General features: G+C 29.7%; 1 protein-coding gene across 1 annotated transcript in view; it reads right to left on the bottom strand.

Annotated features, from left to right (window-relative positions):
- The window catches only part of LOC111612637 (ADP-ribosylation factor 2), a 38997-nt gene that overhangs the window by 5446 nt on the left and 7883 nt on the right, over positions 1 to 25668 (bottom strand). Inside the window, exons 2-4 of the mRNA XM_023353875.1 lie at positions 20232 to 20312; positions 7540 to 7649; positions 1316 to 1387 (exon numbers count right to left, since the gene is read on the bottom strand). Of these exons, the coding sequence (XP_023209643.1) occupies positions 1316 to 1387; positions 7540 to 7649; positions 20232 to 20312 (263 nt within the window). The remainder of the gene's footprint in view (positions 1 to 1315; positions 1388 to 7539; positions 7650 to 20231; positions 20313 to 25668) is intronic.

The raw sequence follows: 25668 nt of genomic DNA, 5'->3' as shown, positions 1-25668 counted from the left end.
CAGTATGTAAATTAGGTACCGTAAGTCTAATACAGTACTGTAATTTTATACATTTCTTGTGAAAGAAACATTTCTTATTCAACGGCGATTAAAATTATTTATATTAATGATGTCTCCAAAGTTCAGCAAAGTTTTCGCAGAAAAATAACATCAGAAATCGCGGCCGCAGTTCGCTGAGCTGTTCCGCGAAAACAAGCTTGAGCAACGGCAATGTCGAACGGTGCACACTCGGTAAGCAATTCTACAATTTTTTGTTTATAGCATAGTTTATACGGATTATTTCCAAAAAAATATATACGTATTTTGGAAATGTTAAGTCAGATTAGTCTAGAATCGATTAATTTTATGGAAGAAAACCTTTCAAACAGCCGTAGTCCGTAAACTTGACACGTGTCAGGCTGTGATTGGAAGGACTCGTAAGAAATCGGATTCCTAAAGAATGGAACGTATTTACTGTCTTATAGGGGGGTTGACTGTAATTATTAAATTTAATACAAGATGGTAGCATAACTGCATACCTCTAGTCAAATTATTTAATTTCTAATATTTAATTATAGCCTTTACATAGCCCTAGAATTTGGCATATCGTTAGGCATATTTATCAGACATATTATCTGTGATTCTTCTGTTTTCTGCAAATTGAATTCACATTCCAGGTTGGTTTGTTCTGTGCTAGAAGAAAAGATGAAGATGATTCATGCTCCTTAACAATGTATATTGTATAACTGTCTTTGAATAAACATTACACATAAATAATTTGAGTATTTTGTTGGCATGGAACACATTATCATATTTTACATTAATTTATATGGGAAAAACTGTTTCGCTTAATGAGTGTTTTGCATTACGATTAAGATTCTGGAACGAATTATGCTTGTTAAGCAAGGTTCCACTGTATATATATATTTATATATAATGGATCATTTATTTGCAATTTATTTAAGCCACATTACACCACATTTGTTGGAACAATTTTTTTAATTATTCAACTAACTTTGCCAAAAAATGGGCAAATGCCTGCATCTATAAGATAACAATATCCATATATTTTTAGGCCAAACAAGTTTGATAATTTAATTAAAAAATAAAACAAAAAAAAAATCCAGCTTAATTTGGCTTAATGTTAAAAACTGAAACATTAGTTTCATAAATATATTGCATAAAATAAAAACCAAACTGGAAATAAAAATGACAAAATCATCAAAATTATAATTAAAAAATAATAAATATGTAGGTTGTTTTATGTATTTATTTATTTAAAAGCATTTAATAATAATTAATAATAAAATTATTTAAAAATATGAAAATTACTAACCATTTTTTGTAATTCATCTTGTGCTTCTGAAATTCTTTCCCTATCATTACTATCTACCACAAATATAAGGCCCTGAAAAATAAACAATCATAAAACTGATTATTATAATAAAATTATGAAGTTTTCCTTGTAGTTTATAAAGATATTAAATTAGTTTATTGCCAAGGATTAGGAAATTATATAAGATATGATTGTAAGATTGTCATTAAATTCTGTCTTTTATATTAAATACAATATTAAGAATGTTCTTTATATTAAGAAAATAATATAAAGAACATTAAGAATATCAATCATAATGTAGGTTAAATTTGCATATGAAGGTTTTAAAAGATTTAGGCCCTTCCTGTATGTTGAATCAGCAAATTCGGTTGGAAGTTAGTGATGCAAAAAACACTACTAAATAAAAGGCAATTTACTCAATCAATATAGTGTTTCAATAAGAAAAACTATGTCAATTCATCATAGTTTAGCATAATCTGTTGATACTATAACCAAACAAAATCTGCTCTATTTGACTAATGTTTCAATTAAAGATTTTTCTAATAAGGAATTTACATCTATTTTAAAAATTTTATATCCTTCAATATCACTTTTTAAAGTATTAAAATTAAAAATATCTATCATTATAAAAAATATTTCCAATAAAGCAAATATTAAAATGAATTTATTTATTTATTTATCACTATATATCTTTCAACAAAATAAGTATGTCCGTAGGCTTGCTTTCCTCAATATCTGATGGAAATAATCATGCAAAATATATAATAAAATATTTTATTTTCCATTCTGTGTACTACTTCCTCTTTTCTATCTTAAGACATGTATGATATAAATAGTTTGACAAGGAAGAGATGTGGAATTTCAAGTATTTATAGGAAAATTAAACCATGTTTATCCTCCCATCAATTTTTTCTAGGAAAATAAAAAAAATTTAATCAGAAATCTTAGATCTTTTAACAACATAATATAATATGATGTTGAATTGCTAAAGGATAGCAAATAAGAATTTTATTTATAATAAAGGTAGAATCTCATTTCAGTGGTAATGGACAATTTATAAATCATCAACTACTACTAAAACTAAAGCTGATGAACCTCCTATGAATACACATTTGATTATTACAAAAAAGTTATTTCAAAGTTGGGGATTAAGAATATTTGTAACAAGGTTCAAATTTTAATTTACAAGTTAAATGCGTGACAATGAAATGTATCCTATTATAATTAGATTAGTAAAAAATAATTGTATCTAACTCCTCATAGTTAGAAAGTAGATGGTGTCTGTCTAATTGAACTTCTTAAAGAAAAGATAGTTTCTATTACATAGGATCCACATATCTGTCCCGAGATGAGTAAATATTGTTTTTCCCCCTCTTTGTGAAAGATAATATAATTTTTATGAAACAAATAAGTCCTAAAAAACTAAAAGAATATTTGCTTATCAAAATATTAGAATGATTATACATATTTGTATTTAAGTAAAACTTTATATAAGTTTTACTTAAATACAAACATGTATAATCATTCCTGCCTATAATTCCATGTATAAGAATTCATGCCTGCAGAAAAACAACAACTGCACCAGCTTGATGACGTTCAATATTCAGTTCATTGTTATATTGGCATGGAAAGGAAGGCATTTGAACATCTGCTTATATGCAAACAGTTCATTTTGGTATTTTCTGTCTTGTTAAATCTTGTTAACATGGAGCATTTATTCAACTGTTAGTGCTTTAAAGGTTCTTGATCATTTTAATTATTGTCTTTACTAAAACACAACATGTATAAGAAAACTTTCTACATATTATTTATTCTAACAAACTCTACTATCACCTTCTGTACAGTTGACATTACGCTTTGAAATACCCTGTATATAATTTTTTTTTAACATGAATAAAATAAAATTAATAATTATGCAAAATTTCTGTAAACTAGAACTCACTCTCTTTGACCTCAATCTCAACTATCAAAAATCATGCATTATTAAAATGTTTTTATATATACTAACAAGCTAAGCAGTCATGGATCTAGAGCCCAAAAAGGTGCCAAAATTTTAAAATACTTGAATAATTACAAATATCTTCAACATGTACAAGAGTTTTGATTGTATTGCAAATGATCTGATAAATCATATTTGCTATCAAAAATGTTTTTAAAAACAGTTTTGGAATTTAAACAAATAACTTTTAATTTTTTGTGTCAATGGGGAGGGCTTAAGCTTCTGTAGCTCCTTATGGATCCACCCAAGCTGTAGCCCATCAAAAATGATCAAAACTTAATAATATGGAAAAAATTCACCAAAATGGCTGGAGAAGGTATGAAAAGCTTTTACTTAGAACTATGTAAACTTTCTTGATCTACAAAGTTTGTTATTACATTTTTAATAAAAACAATGACATCTCCCAATAATTTACCCCATTGTCCTGAATTCAAAATATAAACTTAACTTTTGTTGTTACAGCAACATAATCCCAACTTACCCAATTTTGTAAATCTTTATGCCAAAATTGGTAGAATATGTAACAGATAACACAACAGTTAACATTACTGAGTGAATTTTGTCAATAATGCATTAAATACAGTGGTACCTCATGATACGAACGCCCCAGCATATGAAATTTTCAGGATACGACACGAAATTCGAACATATGTTTACTCCATGATACAAACAAAAACTCACCATACGATGTTACATTAGTTCGCAGTGCCACTTTTTATTCACTTTTGTTCGTTGGTCTCAGTCCACATGTTTGCTTCGTCATGGAAGGAGCTCGCTCAATAAAGGAAATCTTGAGGTATTATCAGAAAGTGACCAATTTTATTGAAAAGAAACATCCCGAAAAGGTTCACACTGGCTGTATTGCTGCTCAGAGTAATGATATTTGCCTAAGTCATTTTAGAAACATTTTAAAAAGTAGGCAAAGCCAAACCTCTTTGGATAGATATTTTACCAAGCGACCTCTATCCAGTGAAAGTGCTGGTGGAAGTGAAGGAAAGAAAGAAAAAAGCAGTGAATAAAAGTTAAAAAANAAGAAAGCAAAAAGCAGTGAATAAAAATTAAAAAAAAAATTAGTGTTGTTTTATATATATATATATATTTTTTTAACTTTTCTAAGTTATTTTTAAGTTATTGTTACATTATGTTATGTAAGTTAAGTTTTAGTATCATCTCCCTCTCTTCCGCCACCAGTTTACACCTCCACCGTCGTCTATCCTCAAAGGTAAAGTGCAAATAAAACTTCTTTTTTTTTTTTATCAATTATTATTCTATTATGGTTATTTATACATTTACAACTACAAAACGCAATTTTCAGTGTTTTCCTTACTATAGTTTTTTTTTTTTTAGGTACTACTTAGCTTTAATTTGAGTGTGTTTTTCGTGTTGGAACAAATTATTTGGTTTTACATGTAATCACATGGGGAAAAATGACTCACCTTACGACATTTTCATGATACGATCTCAGTTTTGGAACAGATTAATTTCATATCCTGAGGTACCACTGTATATAATTTTATTATAGTTTTTAAGATTTGAGTAAGTTACATTTCAGAAAATCAATTACTTCCCATCTATGCTCAGCTTAAAATTAACTGAAGTATATTGCATAGTGCAACAATCTGATTTATTGATTAAAAGATTTATGAAATGATAAGAAAAATAATCATTTTTGATCAACACTAATAAATTTTTGCAAAAAGTTACCAATTTTACTGTAAAAAAATGTCAACAACAAAAACTGCAACAATAGTTATGGATTGTTGTAAGACAAATTTGAACATGGTTGTCATAGAAATGCACATTCCACCAATGAAAAGCATTCATGTAGAGCTGGCAATAAATAAATATATAAGAAGAAAAATCTAATATAACATTCTTTCTTATTTAGACTTCCTTTGTTCCGTTTTGTTTAATTTTGTATAAACACTAGAAAAAATTTAATCTTCAAAGACACGCAGTTTCCATTTAGTATAGCTGTAGGTGACTTTTTGCTGATTTGTATAAGTAATTACACTGCACATAATTAAATTTGATGGTTCTTAAAAATCCTATGATTTGAAGATAATATGTCGTTTAGTTTGAAAGATATTGTTTTGTTTATAGAACAAAGTCCTTAACTCTTCTCTGATATGAAGCCTTCCCAATTTTGTGATAGCATGAACTAATGTGAAACAAATTCAGCTGAAAATGATGAGAAGGTTGAAGTGTTTCTCAGAAAGACCAGAAAATGATTTTTCTGTATTTTTCAGGCAAGAAATAAAGCCATGAAAAGATTTAAATTGTTGAAGACCATAGCAGCCTATAGGCCAAGCATTCAAAGTCGTAGCAACTTACAGACTACCACATTATGACATCATGCATAGATGGCAAACATCCATGATGTCATGATTCTCTTGCAGGAATCTTAAGAAGCCTCTATGACTGACAAGGTTGAAAAATGGCATCAAAGCAGAAAAATCAAACTTTTATATGCAATTGTGTGGAAAAAATTTCACACGAGCAAGAACATGCACAAGACGGCAAATTTCCATAGCAGTTTTTTTGAGAGCCCAAGATAGGAAAATTTTTTTGACCAAAACATTTACACATTCAGATAGCATGTAGCATGAGATGTCTTAGAAACACATTTAAGTAAGCCAATCCAAAAAGAATTACCATAAAAAACTAGTAGATATGAAAAATCATCCAACTGCATACAATCATGGGTTAATATCCATGCAGAGCAGAGTGCCATTTTTCCAATTACGCTTTGAAATACCCTGTATATAATTTTTTTTTAACATGAATAAAATAAAATTAATAATTATGCAAAATTTCTGTAAACTAGAACTCACTCTCNTTCAGAGAATCAATTACTTCCCATCTATGCTCAGCTTAAAATTAACTGAAGTATATTGCATAGTGCAACAATCTGATTTATTGATTAAAAGATTTATGAAATGATAAGAAAAATAATCATTTTTGATCAACACTAATAAATTTTTGCAAAAAGTTACCAATTTTACTGTAAAAAAATGTCAACAACAAAAACTGCAACAATAGTTATGGATTGTTGTAAGACAAATTTGAACATGGTTGTCATAGAAATGCACATTCCACCAATGAAAAGCATTCATGTAGAGCTGGCAATAAATAAATATATAAGAAGAAAAATCTAATATAACATTCTTTCTTATTTAGACTTCCTTTGTTCCGTTTTGTTTAATTTTGTATAAACACTAGAAAAAATTTAATCTTCAAAGACACGCAGTTTCCATTTAGTATAGCTGTAGGTGACTTTTTGCTGATTTGTATAAGTAATTACACTGCACATAATTAAATTTGATGGTTCTTAAAAATCCTATGATTTGAAGATAATATGTCGTTTAGTTTGAAAGATATTGTTTTGTTTATAGAACAAAGTCCTTAACTCTTCTCTGATATGAAGCCTTCCCAATTTTGTGATAGCATGAACTAATGTGAAACAAATTCAGCTGAAAATGATGAGAAGGTTGAAGTGTTTCTCAGAAAGACCAGAAAATGATTTTTCTGTATTTTTCAGGCAAGAAATAAAGCCATGAAAAGATTTAAATTGTTGAAGACCATAGCAGCCTATAGGCCAAGCATTCAAAGTCGTAGCAACTTACAGACTACCACATTATGACATCATGCATAGATGGCAAACATCCATGATGTCATGATTCTCTTGCAGGAATCTTAAGAAGCCTCTATGACTGACAAGGTTGAAAAATGGCATCAAAGCAGAAAAATCAAACTTTTATATGCAATTGTGTGGAAAAAATTTCACACGAGCAAGAACATGCACAAGACGGCAAATTTCCATAGCAGTTTTTTTGAGAGCCCAAGAAAGGAAAATTTTTTTGACCAAAACATTTACACATTCAGATAGCATGTAGCATGAGATGTCTTAGAAACACATTTAAGTAAGCCAATCCAAAAAGAATTACCATAAAAAACTAGTAGATATGAAAAATCATCCAACTGCATACAATCATGGGTTAATATCCATGCAGAGCAGAGTGCCATTTTTCCATTTTAATATTAATATTACTTTTAATATTAATATTAAAATTAATAGTTCAACAACTATTAATTTTTTTAATCAATTTAAACTAATAAAATATTTAAATTTATAATATTTGAATTTGGAAGAGAATTAAAAATTAAAACAGTAATAAAAAATTATTTCTTAAAACATTGATTATTATGAAATTTCTAATATTACCTGTGTATTTTGAAAATAGTGTCTCCATAATGGTCTTATTTTATCTTGGCCTCCAACATCCCATACAGTAAAACATATGTTCTTATATTCAACAGTTTCAACATTGAAACCTATACAAAAAGTATAAACATTTATATTAATTAAAATATTCAATAAAATAGGAATAACAATAAATGTCTTCATTATTCATCCTTTAAATAGATTTAAAATAAAAACTTTAAACATTAATTTTATAACCTATAAAAATAAACCTTTGATTATACTTTTATTTTCATGCTAAGTTAATAAAGATTACACGCTTGTTTAAAAAACAAATTACTTTGTAAAACTGACCAAACATCATCAATTTATGAAAATTCTTACAGTAATGTATTGAACAAATACTATGTAAAAACAAAAAAATTTTAATATCTTGGAAAAAAGTTAATGACAATCTCAGCATGGATGGTGGTAAACAAAAACATTTTGATTAAGTAGAGAGAAGGTACTGGAAGAATTAATTAAATTAATTTATTTATTTATTTAATTTAATTAATTGATCATCAGGACAACTATATCAACAGAAGTTATCTGATTTTTGGCTGAAACTTGAGCTATGACATAAACACAGATTCAAATTTCCTACAGTGACTTGGAAATGAACAATAAATGTATTCAGGAAGATTCACTCAGGAAAGGTGAAAGTAACACAGCTCTTAGAGTATTTAATGATATTGATGAAGAACATGAATGGAAAAAAGTGGAAAGTATTTGGTTAAAGTAAGTCGATCTCGTGTCATATATTCAACACAGTGTGTGGTGAAGTTAAGTGGAAAGAAACAATATACTGACAAAAATAATAAGAGAGTTACTGACAGCAAAAGAAGGAAAGGTTTGAGCTTGACCCTTGAATATAAGCTATGAGGACATTGAATTTAGAGAAAAGACAGTGGAAGAAAGAAGTCACTAAATAGGAAACAGCTGAAGGATGTGTTACAGTCAAAACCCATTTTTAGTTAGAACGCGTTTTAACTAGTTGAAACTAGTTTATACTGAATGTCTTTGTTAAAACCCGTTTTGTCTAGTTAAAACTAGTTTTAACTCAAATTCATTTTTGACTAGCAGTAAATTCTAGTTTTAACTAGACAAAACCGGTTTTGTCTAGTTAATTTACTGCTGTACATGTTTTGACTTTAGATAAAACTAGTTTTAACTTTTAACATTAGTTAAAACTAATTTTAGCTACATAAATATGTTTGGGGGAAATAAAGTTATGTATAGTGATTCGGCGGAAGATGCCTAACATTTTGCTTATGAAGAAAATTACAGCGCTAATTTGAGTTTAGGAGCCCTCTAATGAAAATATCATATTCTGGAGTATGTCTTTCAAATAAAAGTTTGGAGTTTATTTTAAAAAATTCTATACTGTGTTTGCAATGACGACTTTTTCACTGTCTGGCATTTTAAGCATCTCACCCCAAGTATCTGGGTGAGATGCCAAATGCCATTAGGGTAAGATAACAAATATAATTGCTTAAAATTAATTTTTGAATTTCTTAACCAAATTTAATTTATTGCATATGTAGTACAAAGTACTTCATAGTAAGTATAACAGCACAGTATAAGTATTGTTAAGTTTCCGCCCGTTCTAACGTGTTCTATAGCTAGCTGAAAGCTTTTTTCAGTCCAAAAACTTTTTTGAGAAGTCCTTATATAATTTCTATGCATATCCTGCAATAAAACGAGAAAACAAAAGTTTATTAAAAATAGGCATATTGGAAATCAATTAACAAAAAATAGGCACGTTACCCCAAGAAAAATGTGGCATATTTTCCATTTGTTGGGGTAAGATGCCTAGTAGAGTCACGTGCTCCAGCATGTCCGATCGGGATCGGCGGTAGCTGACAATGGAAACTTTAGAACCTTAACTACATCACACATTAATTGTTTTTAGCAATTTTTAATAAATTCCATTTTAACTTTTAGTTTAAAATTATTCTAGAAACATTTCATAACAAAAACTAGGTTCTTATATAGCTTTTATTCTTCTCGGATGTAGAAAATGAAGTAACGGTAGCCAACTACAGCTTTACACACTCAATATTGGTCCAACGATTCATCATACAAATACATGACAATATGTGATGTCACTGTTTGAAAATATCAAAAATTAGGCATCTTCCCCCGCTTACCATCTTACCCCAAATCACTATGCGTTGCAGTCAAACCAGTTTTTAGTTAGGATGCATTTTAACTAGTTAAAACTAGTTTATACTGGATGTTTTTGTTAAAACCCATTTTGTCTAGTTGAAACTAGAATTTACTGCTAGTCAAAAATGAATTTGAGTTAAAACTAGTTTCAACTAGTTAAAACGCGTCCTAACTAAAAACGGGTTTTGACTGTAACATATATATAAAGAACTTTAATTAATTAAAAAAAACACATTTAAGCTTTTAAAATTAAACTAAATTTATAAGCAATAAAAATTTTAAGTCTTAAAATTGTATCCATCTTATGATAGTTGTCACACAGAAGTTTTTGACAAAATAAATTTGAATTGATGTTCTCTTAAATCAAATGTTTTATCAGTTTTATCTGATGATGATTTTGTAGAAGCTAAAAATGCATTTTACACGTTAAAGTACAAAAAGGCCCTCTATAAGAGATTAACAGTTTGTTTTGATAAAGTTGATTAATGACACAAAGTTGAATATTAATGTGATATATGGATAAAACTAACATCTATAAACTTGAATACTTAAACTTGATGAATTAAATAATATTAGTTCAGAAAGAAAACTTAGAATTTATATATTTGTTCATTGTCATTTATTCATAATATGAAGTATTAATCTGTACTGTTGCACAATTTTTGTAATATGCATGCTTTTTAAAGCCCTAACATAATGCTATTCTCTTTGACGATTAACATCTGATTTATGAAAGTTCTTAGAATTGAATAATTTAAATAATTATTAATAGTAATAATGCATCTTTTAGTATTAAAATATTCTTATGTTGAATATGTAAATGGAATAAATGATGAAAAGTCACTGTAATTTCATCTATGTCAGATAAATATGTCCAAAACACAGGAAAACATTCTTTTTAGGAAATTCTTAGTAATTAATACAGTCAACCCCACTCTATAACACGGTAGATACATTCTGGTTTTTATGAATCCATTTTCTATGAGTCCAGCCAATCACAGCCCAGCATGTATGCAGTTTACGGACTACGGCTGTTTGAAAGGTTTCTTCCATAAAATTAATCGATTCTTGACTAATTCGACTCAACATTTCCAAAATACGTATAATTTTTTGGGAATAATCCATATAAACTATGCTATAAACAAAAAAATTGTAGGATTACTTACCGAGTGTGCACCATTTGACAACGCCATTGCTTAAACTTGTTTTCATCGTGGAACTTGTCATCAAATGGCACTCGCGTGCTTCCTGATAAATTATTTTTTCTGTGAAAAATTTGCTGAACTTTGGAGACATCATTAATATAAATATAATTTTTATGGACGTTAAATAATAAATGGTTTTTAGTAGGTCCACTGCTTGTTTAAACTCAACGGTTGTGCAATATCCGCTATTGGTCTAGATTCGACCAATCCTGTTGTGTCACAAGTCGGCGATGACATTTTACCGAATTATAGGAGTTTTTTTTTAGCATGTTTGTACGAATACTGTCACAAATTTTTCACGTGATATAGGAATCCGAACTATAGGAACCCGTGTTATAGGGGGGGTCAACTGTATAGTAAAAATATATAATAAAGTTAAAAACAACTTTTTCATATTAAATTTTGATTTTGTTCTTTTTTTTATACATATGAAAATTATCATAAAATTCTAGAAATTAAATTTGAAAATATTAGTTTGGCAGATCTTTCATCCATGTAACTAATAATTAAAGTCTGAATTTTTATCTGATTATAATAATAAAGAAGTATTTTTGAATATTGAAACTTAATTATCTATATATATAAAAACAAATGTATGTCTGTCTATCCTTCATGCACTACACCATTTATCCAATTGCCATGAAACTTTGGGAAGTTGTTTAATACACTCCCGCGAAGATTTCTGGCATAGTACATTTATCCTATGATGGGTAGAGCGCACGTGTATACGAGCATTTCAGCGCAGTCAGGAGTTGAAACTTGAAATTTGGTACACAGTTAGGGTACGTCACGAGAACACACACTAAGAAGGGATTTTTCAAAATTTTCCCCCGCGGGGAAAGGGTCAGGATTAAGGCTTCAACAATGGAAGTGTTAAGTAACAATAAAAGTGTTAAGAATGGAAGTGTTAAGAGAAAGCAACATGCAAGATTTACAGGCGCAGATGTGGCTTTTTGCGGTTTTGCAGGAAATCGAACATAATTTTAGATCCATCTAAAAATTTTCTAATTAGTCTGGAAACAAGGGACCCTAATTCTTGCATTCTGTGAAAACAAGTAAGCTTGGCTGTAATGTAATAATCTTAATCTTTGCTATTGTTACTTTTTGCCCAAGCAATGCCAGGCTTATCTGCTAGTAAAAAATAAGAGAAGCAATACAGGTATACCTCGACTTACGTCGTTCCCGATTATACGCCGTTTGTCAAAAAAGTATACGAAAAAATAAAAATCAAGTTTAAGTCATTTTATTCGACTTTACGTCCGTCCGCCACAAATATTGAAGTCGTAATATCACTAGAAAAGCGTTTAAAGCACATAAAATCATACTAAAATATATACATTTACAAGTATGTACTGTATTTACAGTATAGTACATGCATTCGTAAATTTAGATTACTTTTTTCTGTATCCTATTAAAAACTAAAATTTATTTGTTTGTGAGCTTAAAATAGATTCTTATTAACCATATATTATTGAAAATGCATTAATAAATAAAATACAGAACTGGGAATAGTAATTTATGGTTTTTCCTAGTGACAAGTAGATTCGGAGACAAGTAAATTCGACTTACGTCGTTTTTCGACTTAAGTCGTTTTCCTGGAACCAATTACCGACGTAAGGCGAGGTATACCTGTATATCATGTACAAAGATCATTAAATTATAAATATTTTCAAAAAATTAAAATTATGTATTTAGTTATATCCACACAATATAACAGAAAACAAAAATTTTTTGTCAACAGCTGTTCTGTGAAAATATTCTGAATTTTTTTTTCCCTAAAAACTGCAGTTATTTAAATGAATAATGTTGAATTTATTGACATTTTTTTTTACAAAATTTAAGTCTATGTAGACAGCTGTCATTGCTAATAAATTTAATGCAATTACCACTGTAATTTTTCTCTGTTTTTTAAAAACAAATTATTTCTAATCATTAAAATGTAAAGATACAAGTGGTAATTTGACTGAATACTACCATACAAATATTTTGTAAACAGCGAAATGGAATTTATTTATTTGGTGTCAAATAATTAAAATTTTACGGAACTTTTATCTAAAATGCTATGCAGAACTTTCAATACAAATGATATCTATTTTTAAAAATAAATATTACATATATTTAATTCAGGCAAGGAACTCTTTCTACTGTCTAACTGGGAATTTAATGAAATCAATTGTATTAAATATTGTAAAAACAGTATACATAAATTAATGATTTTATAAGCACTTCATGTATTGACCTCTTTGTACTCNTTGAATTTATTGACATTTTTTTTTACAAAATTTAAGTCTATGTAGACAGCTGTCATTGCTAATAAATTTAATGCAATTACCACTGTAATTTTTCTCTGTTTTTTAAAAACAAATTATTTCTAATCATTAAAATGTAAAGATACAAGTGGTAATTTGACTGAATACTACCATACAAATATTTTGTAAACAGCGAAATGGAATTTATTTATTTGGTGTCAAATAATTAAAATTTTACGGAACTTTTATCTAAAAAGCTATGCAGAACTTTCAATACAAATGATATCTATTTTTAAAAATAAATATTACATATATTTAATTCAGGCAAGGAACTCTTTCTACTGTCTAACTGGGAATTTAATGAAATCAATTGTATTAAATATTGTAAAAACAGTATACATAAATTAATGATTTTATAAGCACTTCATGTATTGACCTCTTTGTACTCTGAGCGGTAAGGAACCTAAAACCATAAATAAAAAAAACAAAAAAACAAAAAGACACTTCATTTCATGTAATCATCACATAAACATTGTACCAATGCATGTATATTCTATATAGCAATCTGGTTCTATTCGATCACAATAACGCTTCACCTGCAAAAATACTTCTTTATTTCAGTAAAAGAAATAAAATATTAAAATAATGTATTTAGACTAGACTGTGGAAGGATACACATAGATATCCCAGCAAGTGAAATTCAAAAACATATTTTATCAATAAAACAGAATGTGGATTGACTGGATACACAATTCATATTTTGTTGCAAGAGTATTTAGACTTTGAAATATCTCTCCTTACATAGGTTATAGGGTTGTCCAACCTTTTTTCTTAGTGGGCCAAATTAGAAATTTACCTATATTCAGCAGGCCACATAGGTACCTAATAAAATTAAATATAGTACACTTCCGTGTTGCAGTGTTATTAACAACGATTTGTTAAATTTCAGATACACTTGCAAATACTTTCAACAGTTTACAACCGTCGTCTTTAGGCGAAATCAAATACCTTTATTGTCAAGTTGACAGCTTTTAATGGACTTTTCAAATTATGTAATGCACATGGTTGCATTACATAATTTGATTAAAATTGAATAATTAAATATTTTTAAATAACGATCCGTGATCGATTCCATTTTATCTCAGTTCGATACAAAGCGAAATGAAAGTTTTATCAATTTCTCTATCGNCAATAAAGGTTCACACCAAGGCTTATCCACACAAAACAGTATTATTGAAAACCCCAACGACCATGTCATAACCTCCCCTTGTAATCAAATATAACAAATTATTTATTTCAGAGATATATATTCATCATATGATATGATATTTTTTAAAATATAGTTTAAGCACATGGTTGCATTACATAATTTGATTAAAATTGAATAATTAAATATTTTAAAATAAACATGCTGTAATAACATAAACTCCCCAAAACATATAAATAGTGGGTAATGGTGTCATGAATGGTAATGGTATAAAATTAGAACACAAAATTATAACTTGGATTGTTTAAATAAAGTTATTCATAGCTGTGGTATTTCCAATGTTGACGAATTACACGGCAATGCAGCAGATATGTAAAGGTTCTCCCAGATGAATATTTGTCTATGATCATTGTAATGTTTAAGCAATTTAGTGTGGTTCCAAAGTGGAAGATAATCTTGGTCTAGAACCTTTTTTGCTAATTCTGTTGCTGGTCTGTTATTTCTAATGTCCTCTTGATGTTTGAGAATGTGGGACTGTATCATTCTGGTGGTAGCTCCAATATAGATAATCTGACATATTGTTGTTTTCGTGGTGTACTGCAAAAATTAGCTCCGAAGATCTGTGTATTTCCAAATCTAAAAAGAAAATTTTATCATCATTTTAGATTTGGAAATACATAGATCTTCACAGCTGATTTTTGCAGTACACCACGAAAACAACAATGTGTCAGATATTATCTCTGCAACTGCCTTTCAACCCTCAAACTTTGTAAACTCCGCTATTACTTCTCTTATTCGGAGAGCACTCATCATCTCATCCATCCCGGTATTAACTGATAAAGAATTACAAATTATCAACAGAGCGGTGTACAATGCCGGATTCTAATTCCAAGTGTCAATATCTCTACAACCAGATCATAAACAAATTGTTTCCAAAATCTTTCCTCTGCAGCAAAGAAGACCTAAAGATAATAAACCCTCCAATACCTATTTTCGTCTTCATCAGGTCGTTAAAAATCGGTTAAATTCCTTTTTTTGATAACGACCTGATAAAGACGAAAATAATTATCGTCGAAAGCGCTTGTCGGTCTACTGTATTTGGGCATTATTTCACTAAAAATAACATATATTTAGAAAGCATGGTTTTATATTACCTATAACTCCTCAACCATCACTATGAAGAACATTGTGCTACAATAGAGACACTCTCACACTGAACAAAAAATCGAGGGTTTATAAAATTCCATTAAAGCATACAATATCAGGGGAGGAAATTATCTATATTGGAGCTACCACCAGAATGATACAGTCCCACATCCTCAAACATCAAGAGAACATTAAAAATAAAAGACCAGCAACAGAATTAGCGAAAAAGGTTTTAGACCAGGGGTGGCGAACAGTTTTTGCCCCCCCCAGGCCGAATTGAAATGAAAACTTTTTCCACGGGCCAAACCAGAGGCCACCCTAGGAAGATTTTGAGGTAGTGCGAGATCTCATTGTGGTGTCACCCCGTAGAGACTAAATTGTACTTAGAGATTAAAGATACATTTTTCACATTATCATGCTTTATCAACATTCTACACTGTACTTATGAGATTTGTAATGGAGGGTTAACTCTAAACGCATAGTGAGTTAATAATAATTGCTTAAACGCAAAGGATGCTAATGCTCTGCCAATGGCATGGAAATACTTGTTAGAAAAAGAAATGGGAATTAAAAACCCATAAACTTATGAAGGATATATTTTACTAGTTTAATGTATATTTTTTATTTTTTGTTATATTAATTTTATATATATTTATTATTTAATATGTTAAAAGATTTTTTTAGTTAAGTATTTAATAGTTTACAATTTATTGTAAAGATGTTTAAAAATATGTTAAAAGTTTAAATCTAAAATTTATTCGAAAGTTTTGTATTCGATAGTAGAACGGTAATGTCTTGAGGATGGCCTATTCGAAGTAGGCTGAAAACGTTTGAACTAAATAAATAATAAGCTCAGCAAATTGTTTGGTGTTTGATTATATTTGCATAGTGAGTTGTTGAGTTTTTTTTTTGCATCAGAATTTTTCATCAAGCTATTCGGACTTGAGTAGCTAATATTGAAAGATTGATCGCGGGCCACATAAATTCATTACATGGGCTGTATGTTGGTCATGCCTGTTCTAGACCAAGATTATCTGGATGGTGAGGGATGGAATGATCTGTTCCAAAAATATCTGGGACAGACCATTCCTGTAAAGTTCCTGGATTTGATATTAGGACCCCAAAGCTACAGGATGATGATGTAACCACTTTGGTCATCCAGCTGTCTTTGTACACAATGCTAGAATATAGCAATTGGGAGGGGAAAATGCAATGAATATGCCTCATTTTTCTACAAGTAATACTCATTTTACCAAGCACCTGGCTACCTAGAGTTCAAATTTCCAACTTCTTTTCTTATGTCCATGTTCATGATACCAATTCATAAAAATACCAATAATTTTATTTTAATTTACTAGTTATTTATTATATATAAATTTTTCTTTGTTACATTGAACTGTAAGGATGACCAGAAAGTCAAAAAACATACTCCTGAAATATCTGGTATGTCAAATTGCACCACTGCATTATTTTCCACCAGAAATTATAATTCAGTGCACTGATCTGCCTAAAATGTATCTGGTCTGCTGCAAAGCAGTGCCCCTAACAAGCTGATACTCATCAAAAGTGAGAAGAACAGTACATTACATGACTATCGGTAGCAAATCACATGAAGAGAGGATGCACTACTGTACTGTTGTTTTACAGCACAATATGTCTGTCAACTTGTTTGAATGCCTGCCATGGCAAAATGATGTAAAGGATTCCTTTACATCATTTTGATATGCCATGATATATCAAAAGAAAACTCCAAATATAGGTTTGTAAAAAAAACTGATACATCAGGAACATTCAGATATGTCAACATAATTAAAAAGCTGGAAGTATATCTAAGGGAAACAACTGTTTTTTTTTCAGTGTTATAAACACTATTTAATCATAAAATAGGCAAATACTTTCAATAGTGCATTACCCTCTTCTTCAGGCAAATGAATGAAAAAAAAAATTAGAACATGGAGCATAATTTTCCATTCATTTGCCTGAAGATGATGGTAATGCACCATCAAAATTACTTACAAATTTTTTTTAATTAAATAAAAACAAAAACTCTTTAGTATAAAACTAAAGAGCAAGAAGCTCTTTAGTTTTATACTAAAGAGCTTCTTGCCTATATTATTTAATTACTAAAACTACTACACCCAGCTTTAATTAATTTATCCCAAAATGCAGTAGTTTTTGTGTTTATACACTGAAAGACGATTTTTTGAACTTATTTTTTATGCTGATGTAATGGTTACTGATCTAATATTGCATCTGTAATTATAACTAATAATTTTTATATTTAATTGTTTACAATGTGAAATTATTTATATTATTCTGTGATTCAATCAAAACTGTAAAATATTTTAAATTTAATTTTCCATAGGCAGCAGTTTCAAAAACAAATTTTCAAGCAAGTGGAAATGAACACTAGTAGAAAATTGTAAATTATATGGGTTTAATCATTTTGTCAATGTAAAAATGAATTGATTTGAAAAAAATCCATTCATTGAGATGTGAACCAGCAGTCTTTTACTTTTGAATAAGACATGCTGCTGCCAAACTCCATGATCTTTGAATAAAAATTCTGCTAAACGTAAGTTCAGTAGAATTCTTATTCAGGACTTTCAGTCATTCAAAACTAACTCTTTTCAATTTTTTTGAAAAATTTCAAAAGTACACATTCTCCCTTTGCTCAATAAAGGTTCACACCAAGGCTTATCCACACAAAACAGTATTATTGAAAACCCCAACGACCATGTCATAACCTCCCCTTGTAATCAAATATAACAAATTATTTATTTCAGAGATATATATTCATCATATGATATGATATTTTTTAAAATATAGTTTAAGATATATACAATAGTTCCAATTAACTGCTATGTTTTCTTACTTAAAAATATATATATATTTTAAAATTTTTATTATAAATAATATAAGAATGTTTAAATATTAAACATTAATTGTTGAGTTTAATTTTCAGTGAATGGTTAAGCTTATTAAACTATGACTTGAAGAGAATGTGCTTTTTTTTTAATTATGTCAATGGTTTGCATTTATTAAAACTTGTATATTTTAAAATTGAAATTAGTAAAAGTACAGTGGGTGATTGGTTAACAAATGTAATCTGTTCCAAAACAGTATTCACTACCCAAACTGTTTGTTAACCGATTATCGATTTAACATATATTTATATGGGAATTTGATTAATTTGTTCTGGAGACCCCAAAAAATAAATAATTTATATACTTTCTTACTATGTTTATTTATATATAATAATAAAAATACATATATACACAGTCTTGCATTTTTATCACAGTCATATTTTTTTCTGTTTCTGGGGTATTAAAGAATCTGTCAAATATTGATTGCTTTTCTATCTTCTCTAGGATTTTTTGGAAGTAATTAACAGCATTGTTGTTGTAGAAATCTCCAAGCATATTAACCTATACCTGGTTTGGATGCCATTTTAAGACCATTGTTCTGACATCATCTCACTTCTTCAAAAGATCTCTAATAGTAGATGTCAGCATTGGTCTTCTTTCGTCTGCCTCTTTTTCAGAAGAAACACATTTCACTGAGTTTCTTCTGTCTTCAGTTTCAGGTTCCATTATGAGCTCTTAAATGTTCTTTGTTTTTCAGATATGATTTTTGTTATTCCTTCAGCTGCTTGAGTCTTCTTGATTATATCTTTCTTAGTAAGATTGTTCTTACTGTAGACCTGTTCAAGCCATACTGACTGCCTAGCAACATCAAACATCTTCTCTAACTTGGCTATTATCTCTTGCTTGGTTTCTATGGTGAGCACAGTTCTTGACACTTCACTCTTTTTAGGCTCCATAATATTATCAGTTTCTTTTTTAAATAAAAAGTTCAGAAAAGCACTTACAAAAATTCAGAGAACAGAAATCAAGTATCACACAAAAAAATTATGTAAAAGGGAGACCCGGATGAAATTCAAAATTTGGTGTTAAAACATTAACAAATATCCAATGGAACAGTTAAATGATTGCCTTTCAAAACTAAAAATCGACAAAAAATTTAACGAGTGTCCACTCAACAGTTTCATGAAGACTATAAAAAATCATTTGTCAGAAATTTAAACAAAAGACTGGAATTACAAGGGAAGTTTCAAAGTTCAGAGGAATAGCCTACTATTCGATCAGTATCGAGTTGAGTGTCAATGTCAACATCTCCCGTGCTCTGAAAGGTTTTGAATTGTCACCTGGAGACAAGAGAAGACCGATCAGTATTCACTATTTTACGTTGCTTCTTCTTGTCTTTGTTCTGTTATCTGAACATGTGTTTGTTGTCCGAACATAAAAATTTTCTGCAAAAGTGTTCATTGTCCAATTTCTTTGCAGTCCGAACTGTTTGTTAACTGATCACCCACTGTACAATTATAAAGATGACAAAACAGAATACCAAAATTTTTAAATTTTGAAGTATAAACATTTTTATCATAAAATGAAGCAAACAATAAAAAGATTAAATATAAATAAAATAGTACATCTTTTTTCATATCAACCCTTTTATAAATTCTTCATTTGTAATATAAGATATTCTAATGTAAGATATTCTAATTCATTTGTAATACAAGATATTCTAAAACAAAAATGCATCAGATAGATTTTTAATAAGATAGATTAAAAATGCTTAAACGGTAAATGTATGCTTAAAGTTACAAATATCGAATTAAAATGATTCACAGACCTATTGTTGGTATGGTTGTGACAATTTCTCCAAGTTTGAGCTTATATAAGATTGTTGTTTTACCAGCAGCATCCAATCCAACTGAAATTTAAAAAATTTAATATTTTATTTCTGTATAAAATTAAAAATTGAAAAATAATTGTAAAAAAATTATTACAAATATAGTATCAGCTATAGAAATTGCATCAGTTATGATATACACCAAAAAATGTACAAAGTATCATATTTAAACTGTAATCAGTATTAGGAATGATAACATATGTAATACAGAGAAGAAAATAATAATAAACCAAAAAAATGCTATACAGAACTTAAGTACCACATCTTCATAAACACTGTTAATGAGCACTGTCACAAAAACTTGCCAATCATAATTATGGAAGAAAAAAATCAATGTTAGTATGCCTGAAAGATATACTACACAGTTATTTCTCACTGATGAGATCTTAATATTTTGCAGGGCCACTGACCTTATCAACAGCTTTGCAACATTCCAGTATACATTGGATGAGTTTCTTAAAATTTTCAATACCAAGCTTGTGATATTAAACTTTTCTAATACACTCCTGCAATTGCTTTTCTTTTTCAAGCTTCTTCTCTGGAAGTTGTATCTGTAATATGTCAGCAATTTGGTCAGTACACTTTTATACCTTCATTGCACAGGCAATGTTGCAGAATTCATGCACTTATTTTTACACTTGTTTGCTCTTCTCACTTTACTTTCAGTTCAAAACAACTAGTACAACATTCTTGCAGACTGACACACTTCAGCATCCTATCCAGGAATGGCATTCTCACATACTACCTGCTGATTCAGCTTTTCTTTCAATGTTACTATGTTTACATCTTTATAACAAATATACAGTCATAATTACCAGAATATAAGGTTGAGGAACTCCCATAAGTCCTATAAGAAGGTTGAGGAACTCCCATAAGAAACTTCAACCTTATATCTACTGAGGAACTATAATTCTCATTAATATTTTCACTTATTTATAAGTCATCATCAGATGGATCAACATTCAAATATCAAACAAAATTTAAAACATAAAAGTTTACAATATAGAGTAACTTGCAACACAACTATGTTATCATACAAATAAAATAACAGCAAAAATAAATATAGAGAGCAATTAAATAAAAATATACATATGATATTTTGTGTTAATAGAAATACAATACAATTTAAAGTTTAAAACTAAATACAGTTATATTAACATAAAATACATGTGAATATCCAAGTTTTATCATCTGATGGAAATACATTTAATTTATGGTATGTACTGTATATCAGCATAAACTATACATGCATAATATAATATATTTTATATACAGTTTATGCTGTATCATTATCCTTACGACAAAGGTTGTCTCTAGACAGTTTTTGGGAGAGAGTTCTTATACTCTAGCTATCATGGCATATTTGTTGAGTGATGATAATGTATCAATGCATTCTCTGTACTATTTAGGGAATTCGATCCCGGTCCTTATTTCTAATCCCGGGATTTCGGGATTATACTTATTCAATCCCGGGATCCCAAGATTATTTCGGTATTGAGGGTTAATAAAAAATAAGAAAATCTTACAGAAATCAAAAATCAAAATTTAGACAAAAATCAACGTATTTTACGGTATACACCTAGTTAATTTAATCACTCTAACTAATCAGACAGAGTCAGACTAACCAGACTTAAAATCACTGTTTCATGTTAAATTTATTCTTTTTTAAGCATCACTGACATCTCTTTAAACTCACATAAATTGAAAAAACCTTTATGTAACGAACTATGCAAATAAACCTTGAAAATTAACAAAAATCTCTCTTAACATCGACTAAATAGACTACTTTCATATAACAACCTAGTAAGTAGGTAGTAAAGTAAGTTTCTTAGCAAAAAGTATTTAAAAATAATATTAATCAGTCACATTTTCCTTAAATATAAAGAAAACTAATCTAATAGGAACATTCTAATTTGAATTGCGAAAATATGATCTGAGAAATAACAACGCATCCAGTGTCTCATCACCAAGTCTGCTTCTCAATTTGTTGCACATATATGCAGCTGCTGAGAAAATGCGTTTAGGTTTGATGGAAGTTGAAGGAATCGTTAATAAATACTTATAAGCTTCGAGGACACGGGGAGGATGGAAGAAAACAGTCCGATCGACACGGATCGGGATTGTAGGAGTAAAGGCTACAATCCCGATTGTTTCGATCCTTGTAAGCATGTCTTTCTAAAAATAAACGCGTTAATTTTGTAAATTCGGTCTCTGTGTGAGTCTCTCAGCGTCCAGCAAACCCCGAAACGTAAAAAGACTTTCTCGCATCATCCTGACAGATCGCAGGCAAGGCGAGGGTCGTAACCTTTTCACCTAAGGTCGATCCCCTAAGCGAGAGGCGTCGGGTCTATATTAACTACACTGGCAAAACAAGATGGCTGACACATTGACAGGTAAAACGCACCAAGTAGTGCTCTCGACTGCACCAGAAAATCAATTGGCGCCCGCGAAAATTCAAAAGTACAAAAATGAAGTATATTACCAAGTAACCCAGTGAGAACTGCTTGCCTATCATTTTAGTTGAAAATACAAGAAGTTTTATTACAAGCAAGCATCGCAAGCCCGCTAGGTTAATTTCTGCTGCTTGCTTGGAATAAAATTTCTTGTATTTTATATCAAAATGATAGGCAAGCAATTCTGTTAAAAGCACTGGCACTGAACGTTTCGCTTCATGCAGTCAATTTTGCAACTTTTTTTAAAATGATGTCAATCCCGAAAATCTCGGGATTAGGAAAACTTAATCCCGAAAATTTTGGGACTGAAAAGTGGTCGGGATCCCGGGATCCCGATTTTCGAGATCCCGGGATCAAATCCTCTAGTACTATTTCACCGGAGGATAAATCTTCAAAATTCAAAGAAACAAGGTTGGTCAAGCCGATCTGATAGCAGGCTCCACAAAAGTGAATCAAATATTAATTTTGTTTAAAATAAATTTTATAAATTCTTGGAATCAAGTAGATGTTCAAAAGAATTTTTCACTGAATATACAGTAAGAGATGTGGTTTATAGATTCCAGAGAAACTGGGTAGCTTAAAGTGACCATAAACAAAAATGTTCAGTTTCCTTTTGCACATGTGCATGGACATGCACAATGAATGGATTGAACAGAACTAACTTAGATAACAAAAATGAACTGTTTCATTGCACATGCAAGTGTACATGTGCAATAAATGGGATGTCTGACACACACAAAAGTCCTAACATAAGCATTTCACTACTGTAGTGGAACATGCTAAAAAGCACAAAAGGTCAGTTTTTCATCAATTTTGGAGTAGTTTTAGCTGCAAAGAAAAATATTGTTTCATATCAAACAATTACAGACTTTACATGGCATTAACTGTCAAAATATTTCCATTTTGCTAATAAAAGTGCACTTATCTTTGCACTTTTATATCAACAGACAATGAGGTCACAAAACATTACTATAGTAGACTTTGTTAACCAATGAAGTGTTCTCATGTTTATGATGTCATGTCTATATGATATCATGCAGACTTCAAGAAACTGTAAAGATTGCATCATCCATGGATGATGCAATCTTTACAGTTCTTACATTCAGTTACATTTTTATAGGATTTTATGAGTGATGTAATTTCCATGACCACTTCTGTATCTTAAATACAAATATTACTTTTAATATCATCAAACACAGATATCTATAATATTCTTAAGAATGATTAATACCAATTCATTTAGATATCAAAATATAATAATTGATTAGATAAGTTGGAATCTTATTTTTATTTTATTTTTTATTTACATGATGTTTATTATGTAAATTTATTCATGCCTATTTTTTGGAATAATTTTGTATTGTCTAAATGCAATTAAAATTAAATAAGTACAACACTTATTTTAATAAATATACCAAAGTCCAATGCATTGATCACCATAATTAATTGGGCTATTATTTTGCTAGATATAATGATTATATCCAGGGCTTTTTTTTGGGAAAAAAAAAGGTGGTGGAACGCTCATCTCATTACTAAAAATATATTACATGCATCGTACACAAGATTTGGCACACAAGCAGGAGCAGGACCGCCTTAATATCAATAATTTTGTTGCCTATCTTCTATGCTCAACAGAGCAATTCAACATGGACCAAACATCAAATTTTCAAAAATTCTCTTAAAACTTTTAAAATATATTGAAAAAAGATGGTGGAATGCCATTCCATTGCGTTCTATGACAAAAAAGCGCTGGTTATATCTAGGTTTAAATACATCTGGAAGAGAAGAATTGATCAGAAATCCAGGTGACATAACTGTAGCAGTGCACAGTAAATGGAAATTGCAGGTTCAAATCCCACTCTGGGCTAGTTCTTTTCTTCCAGACTGCTTTAAATCATTTAATAAATTATTAAATTATTATAATCATTAATTTAAATAAAAGATGGCACCTAACGTCCACCTACAGTACTAAATTACTTAATGTCTAATTACACTGGACAACAATGATTTTGTTTTGGGCTCAAAATTAGCATATTCTTATGTATTTTCATCTGCTGAATTCAAAAATCACTATAAAAATGACCAATTAGCTCTTGTTTTGGAGTAGCAGTTCCCAACCAGTGGTCTACATACAACCAGTGGTCCACAAGAGCTAAAATATGGCCCGCGAAAGATTTAAAACTTTTATTCATTTTAAATTATAATTTAAAATGATTGACATAATCTAAATAATACAAAATATATGAGAAAGCTTTTATAGTAAAATTTGTAAAAAAATGTTTCATTACAAAATAGTGCATCTTCAATTATTTCAAATTTTTGTTGATGTTTTTCCTGTAAAACACCTCAGATCAGCATATAATAAAACTACACTTTATTATGGAATATATATTTATGCAAACATGACAGTCCTCCTTGACTCAATCAATTATGCTGAGCACAAGCGGAAAATATGTGGCGATCTAAAGTTCATCGCTGTACTCTTAGGAATGCAACTGGGATACACTGATTACTGTTGCTTTTTATGTATTTGGGACAGTAGGGATAGGAAATCACATTACATTCAAGCAGACTGGCCTGCAAGAAATCTTGACTCTACCAAGAAAAATATCATTGCCGAGCTCCTCATGGATCCAAAAGATGATGTTCTTCCACCCCTTCATACCAAGCTGGGTTTAATGAAAACTTTTGTAAAAGGTACGAATCAGAAAGGACAGGCATTTAAGTACTTAAGAGACAAATTTCCTAGATTGAGTGATGCAAAAGTTAAGGAAAGTATTTTTGTTGGGCCATAAATTTGAAAACTTGTAAAGGATCCTGTGTTTGACCAAGTTTTGGAGGGAAAAGAAAAGGAAACTTGGGAAGCCTTAAAGGGAGTTATTCGTGGATTCTTAGACAACAAAAGAGATGATAACTACACTCAG

The sequence above is a fragment of the Centruroides sculpturatus genome, unplaced genomic scaffold (assembly GCF_000671375.1).
Source record: "Centruroides sculpturatus isolate CEXI.00-Female unplaced genomic scaffold, Cexi_2.0 scaffold1185, whole genome shotgun sequence".
In the NCBI taxonomy this organism is placed as follows: Eukaryota; Metazoa; Arthropoda; class Arachnida; order Scorpiones; family Buthidae; genus Centruroides; species Centruroides sculpturatus.
The sequence above is the reverse complement of the archived record's forward strand: the minus strand, read 5'-3'. Positions and strand labels throughout refer to the sequence as shown.